This window comes from Mustelus asterias, chromosome 4 (assembly GCF_964213995.1).
Source record: "Mustelus asterias chromosome 4, sMusAst1.hap1.1, whole genome shotgun sequence".
Lineage (NCBI taxonomy): Eukaryota > Metazoa > Chordata > Chondrichthyes > Carcharhiniformes > Triakidae > Mustelus > Mustelus asterias.
Window position 1 is genome coordinate 124,981,597 of NC_135804.1, and position 12,252 is coordinate 124,993,848.

Consider the following 12,252-nt stretch of genomic DNA (forward strand, 5'->3'; position numbering starts at 1 on the left):
TATACACCCCATATATATATATATATTTCACATCTCAATATGGTTTTAAATCTTTGAACCAGGCAATAAACATTTTCTGACCTATATATATTAATTACAGTCATTTAATTGCGTTTGTGGCCTAGTATTCTAGGCCCCTCATTACGCACAGTTAGTAGCCTAGTAAAGTTAGGCCTCACAGTACATGCAAAACTAATGGCCTAGTATGCTAGGCCACATACTATTTATAATAAATAGCCTAGTATTTTAGGCCCAACATTACACACAGCTAACTTTTTCACTGATAACAATGCAATTGTCTATAGAAGACTCGGTCGATCCCAGTGCTACATGTAGTCTTTCATCAGGAACTCTCAATTTATTATTCACTGATTTATTTCCATTGTTCATGGCAGTCATTTCCAAATTTCTGTCGTATATTGCTGATGTGGAAGCAATGATTGTGAAGTGATTTCTGGTTCTTCTGACATTGTACTGGCAACGAATATAGTGGGAAAAAGCTCGGCGGTAAGTTCCGTTAAAGAGTGTGTAAACTAGTGGATTGACACCGGATGAGGTATAACCAATCCAGACAAATACATTGAGCAGCTCTCCAATGATGGCTTCATTGCAGGAATCCTTGCAGATAACAGACATGACATTAGTGATGAAGAACGGGCACCACATGACAACAAACAAAAAGAAGACAATTCCGAGAACCTTTGAAGCCCTCTGTTCATTGTTGATCGAATGCATGGTTCCTTTTCGGAAGAGCCGAGATTCCTTATTCAAAGGCGGCTTTGGACTTGCATCTGGAGTCTCCGATCTTTCTATCACTGTGGCATTTTCCCCTAAGTTGTCCTTTTTAAAGACGTGCAAGCTTGTTCGCTTTTGTTTCTGATCACCTAAAAACACGCTGATCTGTTTCTGCAGAGCCTGTACAGTCAGGCAATATGTGAAAACCATTATAATCAGTGGGATAAAGAACGCTACAAATGAACCCACGAGGACAAAGTTTTCATCGTTTATAACACAGCTGTTGTCAATGAAAACCCTGGATTCATCTTGAATGCCGATGACTGGGATTGGCATCGATATGCCTGGAAGAAATAGTTTCAAACAGATTATGAAATTATGCAAAATACTTAAAACAAGCTTACTTAATTAAACTGAGGGCAAAACGGAGAAAGGTCATACAAGGGGATCCAGAATGTGACAACAAGAAGTTGTTGCTAAGCCTTGTTTGCTCCACCACCCACATTCTAATCACTATTTGCCATTGATTTCCTCTTCAAAATCATCGTGGAAATGGCTGGTCTGAATCTCTTCCAGTTCTTTAAAGATTACTAATAGTTACATCCATGCACAGAATCATAGAATTGTTACAACATAGAAAGAGGATGTTCAGTCCAACATGTCTGTGCCAGCTCTCTGTGAGAACAACTCAACCACTCGCACATCCCTGCCTTTTCCACATAAATATTCGCCCTTCAGATAATTATCCAGTTCTATTTTAAAAGCCACGAGGAATATACAACACCTCAAGTGCCAATCTGGTGAAGCTAAAACACAATAGATGCATGCAACAGCAACAGATGCAACATGCTGCAGATAGAGCTAGGCGATCTCACAATCAACCGATCCAATCAAAGATTGGCAGTCCTGCAACATTCAGTTATGAATGGGTAATAAACAATAAATCAGAGAATGAGGCACCAGAAACATCCCTGACTTCAATGATGGGGAAGCCATACATCTAACTTTCCTCTTGTTCTTCACTTTTCTGCTATTCTGCTGATGCCCGTTGTGTATTTTGACAAGTAATCTGTGGTATTGGACTCCTTGACATGAGTAAAATTCTGGAATACTGGTTGTTTGCTGCTTCTGGCAAACTGTGAACATAAATGTTCCTCAAGAAATAATTAGTTCCTAAATGGGAAGCCTAGGGTAAGCTCTTTATTTTTTAGGCCCTCCTCCCCACCCTCACCTTCGCCCACCCCCCCTCCCCCACCTCGCACCCACAATGGCTATACAGCCACAGCTGACCATTCAGTGGGGGGATTGCCTTTCTATGTTGATGGCCTGGCAGTGTGGCCTTTTCAAGCTCTTCAGAAGATGCTTTCATCAGGAGGAGCACCCTCTCACCTACCTGCATTGGCAGCTCCCACCTCAGGCAATGGGGCTGCTGATGTATCATTGTTGCCTAGAGGGCTTCCTGTTGGCCCTGCAGCCTTGGGAGTCTACCTCCCATTGTTATTTAGATGGTAGGTACACATCCCGGCCACTGATTGACCGGAGGGTCATACTTCATGTTGAATGTTAGGCCTTTTATGAGTCTGGGCTTTCAGTCAAGCATACATAATGATGACAGGAGCTATAAGGGGAATTGGAAGTGGATGGGGGAGGTGGGGGTGGCATGAACTGGTTTTGGTATTGAGTTGGTATGCAAGCTACAGGGACCATTGGGGTGGATGTAGGGTACTAGTTGGCATGGAGAGTATAAGAGGCCATGGCTTCTGCCCTTGCAGAAAACATAAAAACTGACTGTAAATATTTCTATAGATATGTGAAGAGAAAAAGACTGGTGAAGACAAATGTAGGTCCCTTACAGTTAGAATCAGGTGAATTCATAATGGGCAGCAAAAAGATGGCAGACCAACTGAGCAAATACTTTGGATTTGTCTTCACTAAGGAGGACACAAATAACCTTCCAGAAATACTAGGGGATAGAGGGTCTAACATGAAGGAGGAACTGAAGGAAATCCTTATTAGTCAGGAAATTGTATTGGGGCAATCGCTGGGACTAAAACCTGATAAGTCCCCAGGGCCTGATGCTCTGCATCCCAGAGAACTTAAGACAGTGGCCCTAGAAATAGTGGACACATTGATGATCATTTTCCAGCATTCTATAGACTCTGGAAGATTGGAGGGTAGCTAATGTAACCCCACTTTTTAAAAAAGGAGGAAGAGAGAAAACGGGGAATTATAGACCAGTTAGCCTGACATCAGTGGTGGGGAAAATGCTGGAGTCAATTATTAAGGATGTAATAACTGAGCATTTGGGAAACAGGTGACAGGATCAGTCCAAGTCAACATGGATTCACTAAAGGGAAATCGTGCTTGACAAATCTTCTGGATTTTTTTGAGGATGTGACCAGTAGCGTGGACAAGGGTGAAACAATGGATGTTGTATATCTGGACTTCTAAAAGGCTTTTGACAAGGTCCCACACAAGAGATTAGTGAGCAAAATAAAAGCGCATAGTACTGGGGGTAATGTGTTGACGTGGATAGAGAACTGGTTGGCAGACAGGAAGCAGAGAGTGGGAATAAATGGGTCCTTTTCAGAGTGGCAGGCAGTGACTAGTGGGGCACCGCAGGGTTCAGTGCTGGGACTCCAGCTGTTCTCAATATATATTAATGATTTGGACAAAGGAATTGAATTCAATATCTCTAAATCTGTAGATGGCACTAAGTTGGTTGGCAGTGTTTGCTGTGGGGAGGATGCTAAGAAGCTGCAAGGCTGACTGAGTGGGCAGATACTTGGCAAATGTAATATGTGGATAAATGTGAGGTTATCAACTTTGGTGGCAAAACAGGAAGGAAGATTATTATTTGAATGGTGGCAGTTTAGGAAAAGGGGAAGTGCAACGTGACCTGGGTGTCATGGTGGAACAGTCACTGAAGACTGGCATGCAGGTACAAGAGGCAGTGAGGAAAGCTAATGGCATGCTGGCCTTCATAGCAAGAGGATTTGAGTATAGGAGTAGGGATGTCTTGCTGCAGTTATACAGGGCCTTGGTGAGGCCACACCCTGAATATTGTGTGCAGTTTGGTCTCCTAGTCTGAGAAAGGCCATTCTTGCTATTGAGGGAGTCCAGCGAAGGTTCACCAGACTGATTCCTGGAATGGCAGGACTGACATTCTTGAAAGACTGGATTGACTGAGCTTGTACTCACTGGAATTTAGAAGAATGAGAGGGGATCTCTTGAAACATATAAAATCCTGATTGGACTGGACAGGCTAGATATGGGAAGAATGTCCCCAATGTTGGGGAAGTCCAGAACTGAGGACTTCTGGGATTGAGATGAGGAAGAACTTCTTCACTCAGAGAGTTGTGAACCTGTGGAATTCTCTACCACGGAAAACAGATATGTTCAAGAGGGAGCTGGACGTAGCCCTTGTGACTAAAGGGATTAAGGGGTATGGAGAGAAAACGGAAAATGGGGATATGGAAACTGCATGATCTTATTGAATAGTGGTGCAGGCTCGAATGGCCAAATGGCCTACTCCTACTCCTATTTTCTTTGTTTCTGTCTACAATGTGTGGGCACCTCTTGGATCAATATCCATCTCTTCTGGAACTCCCAATTTGAATCCTTCCAAATAAGTTTCTTCCCATACTATTGAACTGAAACAGTCTCATCCAAAGTCAAGAAAGATATTCTGTCTGACTCAGATAGATACATCCTCATCTTTCTCGACCTTTTGCAGCTTTCAATGTAATCAATCACATCATCATATCCTCCAGCATCTCTCTGCCCCTGTCCACCTTTGTGGGACTGCCCTTGTGGGTCTGTGAGTTAACTCTTAGCCACCGAATCATACCCAGAACATTTCCAGCAACATTTGCTCTTCCACCCCCGACAGCACCATTTCTGGACTCCAGCCTTGATTCCCTCCTCTTCCTCATCTATTTACTGCCCCTTGAAAATGCCCTTACAAAGATAGGGAAAAAATGCCCTTATAAAGATAGGGGGTCAACTTCCATAAGTATGCTGATGATATCAACGCAAATTATTAGATTGGAAATATACAGGGCTGCTAATTTCCAGGTTATTTTCTATTACAGTTGAGCAAAAACAAAAAATGCTTTATATGGCGGCATTGATTTTCCAAGGAATAGGCTGATTAGCTGGCAGCATTCATAGCAAATACATAAAAGCAATATTCAGGATTGTACCCCACAGTTTTCTGGAACTCTATTTAATGAAGTGTAATGAAGTGTAAAGGAATGGATTGATGCCACGAACATCATGATTTCAGACATGCTTAATGTTCTACATGGTTTGGACTTAGAAGCAAATGCAACACTTACCTATTGAAATGGTCCAGACGGCAGTTAGTTTTATAATAGCTTTGGTTCGTGAGTTGAAGCGACTGTGCTCAATAGGATTGCGTATTCCCACGTAACGATCCAGTGATATTGCACAGAGATGCATGATGGACGCAGTGGAAAAGAGAACATCCAAGTAAACCCAGATGGGACACAACTTTTCCGGGAAAGGCCAGGTATTGTCTGAAACACAAACTTTTTAGGTTAAAAGTGGAACTTTATATTAATGCATTTAGGTATGGGAGCTCAACAATCCCTTGATTTTTCTCCCCAGACCACCTTGGTCTCCCACGCTATAAATAACATGTGGTTTAGGGGCAGTGCAAGTGCCATCTTCCCAGCGAAGTAACTTAGTGCTCTGCCTGCCTTGTTCTGATTGTCCCCAGTGATCCTAAGAGTACTTCAGTGATGGTAAGAAGTTTCACAACACCATGTTAAAGTCCAACAGGTTCATTTGGTAGCACAAGCTTTCGGAGTGCTGCCACTGATACCAAATAAACCTGTTGGACTTTAACCTGGTGTTGTGAGACTTCTTACTGTGCCTACCCCAGTCCAACACCGCCATCTCTACTTCAGTGATGTGCCACGTTGAAATCTGTGATTTTATTTTCCATTTCATTTTATTGAGCTTAGTTGTGAAAGCAGTTGTTAGAAAACACAAAGATAAACACAGAATCTGGGGACATAACAGTCTGTTATGCAGTGCTGGTCCTCATTGTGTACTGACTTGTATCAAGAAATCATAACAGAACATCTATTCTGTCCATTTACGAAGGGTACCGCTACTGACTTTACTGTAATGCTTGGCTCATGAGTGCCTGATTAATGTTACACATCCTCCTGCCCACTTTAGCTGAAAACTGTTCCGCCCAGTAAGTTGTTGCAAGTGTGATGACATAGTATGGACAACAAAATATCAGGAAACTTGGTGACTAACAGGATCAACAGCGCATCTCCTTTTGTAATTATAGAATCCTACAGTGCAGATGGAGGCCATTAGGCCCATCGAGTCTGCACTGACCACAATCCCACCCGGACCCTTACCCCATAACCCCATGTATTTATCCTGCTAGTCCCCCTGACACTACGGGGCAATTTAGCCTGGCCAATCCACCTAATCTGCACATCTTTGGAGTGTGGGAGGAAACCAGAGCACCCGGAGGAAACCCAAGCAGACACGGGGAGAATGTGCAAACTCCACACAGACAGTCATCCGAGGCCAGGATTGAACCCGGGATCCTGGCGCTGTAAGACAGCAGAGCTAACCACTGTGCTACCGTGCCGCCGAGGATTAAAATGATAAGATCATAAAAAACAGACCATTTGGTTGACTCACGTTGATCTGATTGTGGCCTTTACTCAATTTTTTTTACGCGTCCCTTGACTCCCTTGTAGATCAAAAATCTGTCTAAATCAATCTTGAATACATTCAATAACTGAGACTCCATTGCTCTCTGGGGAAGAAAATTACAAAGTTTCAAGATGTTCCTCCTCATAGCTCATAAGGAGAACACTTATTTTTAAGCTGTGCCTCTCAGTTTTGGGATCCCCATGAGAGGAAGGATTCTTTCAGCATCTAACCTGTCAAGCTCCCTCAGAACGCTGCATGGTTCATTAAGATCACTCATTCTTCTAAACTGCAATGAGAAGAGACCCGACCTGCTCAACTGTTCCTCATAAGACAAGAAATAAACAGAGGGAGGAGTGAGAAGGAGGGTGTATTATTATGGGTGGGTTCGATGTCAAATCAGTGACAGAAAACAAAATAAAGAAAGAAAAAGGATGTTTGGATTATGAGAAAGAGGGAAAACAGTATAAAAATAAATTTAAAAATGTAAAATTTGACACTTTTAAAAGCTCCTGCAGGAATGAGACTCCACACTTTCAATTAGAACCATAGAACATTACAGCACAGAAACAGGCCTTTTGGCCCTTCTTGGCTGTGCCGAACCATTTCTCTTTCTGAACCAAAGAGATTGATTGGCAGTCATTAACTATGTAAAGGTACTCCCATTGTTAATTACTGAATGTAACTATTTGTGGCATGCGTAATTAATATGCAAATATAGCAACCTCACAAGAAAGATCAGATATCTATTTTCCTATGCTATCTTGCCACAATTTACTGGCTGATTTACATAATTTACACAACGATCATCATTTACACGGCATCATTTTTTCAATAAATTCTAGCTCCTAACTTCTTGCTGTTTCACGCTCAGCATCATGAACCTGAATGCACATGATCCCTTCGGAATGTTATACCTTGGAGTTTAAGTATAAAAGCTGGAGTCTGATGATGCAGCTGTGTAGAACGCTGGTTAGGCCACATTTGGAGTACTGCGTCCAGTTCTGGTCGCCGCACTACCAGAAGGACGTGGAGGCATTGGAGAGAGTGCAGAGAAGGTTTACCAGGATGTTGCCTGGTATGGAGGGTCTTAGCTATGAGGAGAGATTGGGTAGACTGGGGTTGTTCTCCTTGGAAAGACGGAGAATGAGGGGAGATCTAATAGAGGTGTACAAGATTATGAAGGGTATAGATAGGGTGAACAGTGGGAAGCTTTTCCCCAGGTCGGAGGTGACGATCACGAGGGGTCACGGGCTCAAGCTGAGAGGGGCGAAGTATAACTCAGACATCAGAGGGACGTTTTTTACACAGAGGGTGGTGGGGGCCTGGAATGCGCTGCCAAGTAGGGTGGTGGAGGCAGGCACGCTGACATCGTTTAAGACTTACCTGGATAGTCACATGAGCAGCCTGGGAATGGAGGGATACAAACGATTGGTCTAGTTGGACCAAGGAGCGGCACAGGCTTGGAGGGCCGAAGGGCCTGTTTCCTGTGCTGTACTGTTCTTTGTTCTTTGTTTCTGATCTGGCCCCTAACAAGGGAACATAGGACCTAGGAGCAGAAGTAGTTCGTTTGTTCCTTCGAGTCTGCTCCCCCATTGAATAAGATCATTGTTGATATGCCATGTTGTCTTAACTCCATTTGCTGTTTGCCCCCCATAATCCTTAACTCGATTGTTTATCAAAAATCTGTCTAATTGTGCCTGGAATAAATTCAGCGAGTCAGCCTTCACTGTGTTCTGGAGAAGAGAATTTCATATACTAACAGCAAAGTGGCATAGCAGAAGCGTGCTGGGCCCATAACCCAGAGGTCGATGGATCGAAACCATTTTCTGCTATTTATGTTTGGGGCGGCATGGTGGTTAGCACTGCTACCTCACAGTGCCAGGGACTCGGATTCAATTCCGGCCTCGGGCCATTGTCTGTGTGGAGTTTGCACATTCTCCTCATGTGGGTTTCCTCTGGGTGCTCCGGTTTCCTCCCACAGTCCAAAGATGTGCAGGTTAGGTTAATTGGCCATGCTAAATTGCCCCTTAGTGAGAGGGTAAATGCATGAGGTTATGGGAATCGGGCCTGGATGGGATTGTTGTCGGTGCAGACTCGATGGTCCAAATGGCCTCTTTCTGCGCCAAAGGGATTCTATGATTCTATGATTCTAACACTCTCTGAGAGAAAAACAAATTCTTCTCATTTCAGTCTTATTTTTAACCTGTGTTCCCTCGTTCCAGTCTCCCCCACAAGTGGAAACATCCACCTGGTATCCATCCTCCGAATTAATTTGTCTCAATACGATCACCTCTCATTCTTCTAAACTTCAATGGGTATCGGTCGAAACTGTTCAACCTCTTTCTTCATAAGGTAAGTCCATCATCCCATGATTGAGATGAGTGGACCTTCTTTGAACTCCTAATGCAATTTTGTCTTTTTTTCAAATAAGGAGACTAAAACTGTACACTATTACAGTTGTGGAATACAGATTACTATAATATAGATTATGTAGAGAGGACAACTTAGTATCCACATGAAAAGTGTCACCCAAAACTCAGGGTAAAATCCAATATCAATTGTTTGAGGAAAGAACATATGAAGAAAGATCAGTCCATGAGGATGAGATAGATTGCAATACTTCATTGCAATACTATTTTGGATTACAAATGAAGTTTATAAAGACAACGCATAAAAAATACATTCTAGAACTGACTGTTTCATGAGGTGGTCATACGTCAAGAGGTACTGTGGCAGGAAAGAGAAGGTTGAGCAATTTATCCACGTTATGCGAAATATAATAATATTGTTTTTATCCCTTATAATGATGGGATTTACAGGAACAGTTTAATTCTCTTTTCAGAGCATAGAAAAGCAAATAAATCCACTCAGCCCATCAAGCTTCTCATTTGTGTCTCCCTGTCATAGATTTTATCCTTCCTGTGTATTCCGTTAGGGGACATTCATGCTGAAATAGCCCCTAACCCCTAAAGCCTAACTCCAGCTTCTACTCATTTGACTAACCCCACAGTGTTTTTGTCTGCTGTCCAAAAATGACTGCTCATCTCCATTGCATCTAAATTCTGTTCCTCTGAGACATTTATTTAATGGCTTAATGAGATTGCAGTGGACCGCCCATGGGTTGCCACCCTGGTTTGTGCCAGTTTGTGCCAGTGTTCTGGTCATTGCTATGCTTAGAAAGGCCCTGTCCATTTCAGATTTCCACATATATAAGTTGAAACATATGGCATAAATCAATAATAATTTTAAAGGATACTTGTGCATTCACTGTGCAGGTTCTGTCCCAACGTTACTCTGCGGTTCAGCTGGGAACTTCCCAGAAAGGGTTAATTTTACAATTCTTTTTATGGGGCAAGGGTGGGCCGATGCTTGCAGGTATAGTTTAGGCAGTCATTACTCCGGCTTTAATTTCTATATAATTCCCACGGCAGCCTCTCTGCTGACCTCCAGACCATGCGTTATCACACCAGCCTGGAGCCAGCGAGCAGCAGCATGGCACTCACAATTCAATGGCAACACGGTGATAACATTGGACTCTCAAATGGGCAGACCTATCACCAGCAGGATTGGGATTACGGCTGGCGCACATATTCAGCGGGTCACCCTAGTTAAAATCTACCCCATAAAATACGACGCATAGTTTTGCTGATGGTGAGTCGGACAATATGCAGACATGGGACCCGTGTTCGATTCCCGGCTTGGGTCACTGTCTGTGTGGAGTTTGCATGTTCTCCCCGTGTCTGCGTGGTTTTGCTCCGGTTTCCTCCCACAGCCTGAAAGACGTGCTCGTTAGGTGCATTGACCTGAACAGGTGCCAGAATGTGGCGACTGGGGGAATTTCGTTGTAGTGTTAATGTAAGCCTTACATGTGACTAATAAATAAATAAACGTAAAAAAAACGTGATGGCAGAGTTATAATAGAGGATAAGTGAGGCATTTAGAAGTGCATTCAGATGCAAGATTTTAATTATAGTACACAGCACATACATACAAATGTATTAGGAGCAAGAATAGGCCAATCGACTCTTCAGCCTGCTGGTCTACCCCACATTCCTGTCTACGCTGATAATCTTTCACCCCTTGTCAATCAACAATCTATCTAGCTCTGCCTTAAATATATTCAATAACTCTGCTTCCACCACCTTTTGAGGAAGAGAGTTCCAAAGACTCTGAGAGAAAAGAATTCTCCTAATCTCTGTCTTAAATTACTGTCCCCATATTTTTAAATAGAAAACCCCTAATATAGAGACCGGCTGAATACATTGGGCCATGTGCTGTCACAGGCCAAGTGATGTTAGAAGATGGGAAATAATTTGACCAGGGCTGAAGGAGGGCAAGAGCCAAAAATGTGCCACAAGGTGATGTTGGAGCAATGTAGAAGATAAAATGAGGGAATGGTGTAGGCTTCAGAAAGTTTGGTATGTTTAAAGGTTAGGAGTCAAAGGTTGGATGTGATGGTTGAGAGGGGAAGAGGGAAGGGGAAAAGGTCAAGGGACAAATTCAGAGACTATATTAAATCAAATCACGGCCCTCCAAAGGGTAGTTTTTTCAAAATAACACTAATGAAGCTGTTGTTCTAGTGTGACATGCTAATCATGGAAAGCTCCTATTGCTGAATAGTAGCTTTCCCAGGATCAATAATGGGTTTGAATAAGCCTTGGCTTCACATGAAGTTTTCAATGAATTATGCACCCCATGTACTGAATTTAGGATAGAAAAGTATAAAGAAAACTAAAAATGAGAGATACAAAATTTAGTTTGATCATGAGGAAGTACTAGCCAGGATGATCTTATTTAAGATTATTTAAGGCCTCATGATTCTTAAAGTTTAGGGAGCAAAAGTTTATTAAGGAAAAACACAAAATAATTATGAAATTTGCTACAGAAATTGTAATAGCCAGGCAAAGGTATTCTCACATTGTTTCAAGTAGAATCATAGAATCCCTACAGTGCAGAAGGAGGCCATTCAGCCCATTGAGCCTGCACCGACAATAATCCCACCCAGGCCTTATCACCGTAACCCCACATATTTACCCTGCTAATCCCCTGAAACTAGGGGCAATTTAGCATGGCCAATCAACCTAACCCACACATCTTTGGACTGTGGAAGGAAACCGGAGCACCCGGAGGAAACCCACGCAGACACGGGGAGAACATGCAGACTCCACACAGACAAGGCTGGAATTGAACGTGTCCTATTCATCATAGTTGCTATATTCAACCTCTTTCCGGAAAACAGCAATGGTCAACCTTTGAACTTTTAGTTTCTGCATAGCCAATGTCTAAAATTGATCAAAATGTAAAATCTACATACCACTCCATATTTGAGCCACAATATTAATTGACTCAATTTGTCTGATGGCAGATTGAGTTAAACCCTGAGCACAATCTATGTAGTTTCTTTATATGCAGCCAACAGAAGCAAGGCGCTTGGCTTACTTTTACATAAAGTCACTGAGCATGGAACCAGTTAGGAAGTGTTCAGCTCCAGGACAAGGACATTGCAGTGCATCCTGCAGTCATTTGAGATGGATAAAATATGCTATCTGTTATGTGTTCACATTTCAAATGGATACAGTGGAACTGTTGAAAGACAAATGGTTATACTTATATTTCTGTGCCCATTGGCATACATTCTGGATGGACTATTTAAAGTAAAAGGTAAAAACACATTAAAATTATAGTTTTAGCACATTTAAATTGTGCTCTTGATTGTCTCCTGCTACTTCCTGGTGGTCTATTCAATAATGGAAAGATAATTTGTCAATCTGGAGTCTGATCTCAAAAATATATTTTTTTACATGCTAC

General features: G+C 42.5%; 1 protein-coding gene across 1 annotated transcript in view; it reads right to left on the minus strand.

The window, feature by feature from the left end:
- Positions 1-258: 258 nt before the first annotated feature.
- The window catches only part of LOC144493165 (5-hydroxytryptamine receptor 2C-like), a 92,040-nt gene continuing 80,046 nt past the window's right edge, over positions 259-12,252 (minus strand). The window contains exons 7-8 of the mRNA XM_078212060.1: positions 5,076-5,276; positions 259-1,079 (exon numbers count right to left, since the gene is read on the minus strand). Of these exons, the coding sequence (XP_078068186.1) occupies positions 259-1,079; positions 5,076-5,276 (1,022 nt within the window). The remainder of the gene's footprint in view (positions 1,080-5,075; positions 5,277-12,252) is intronic.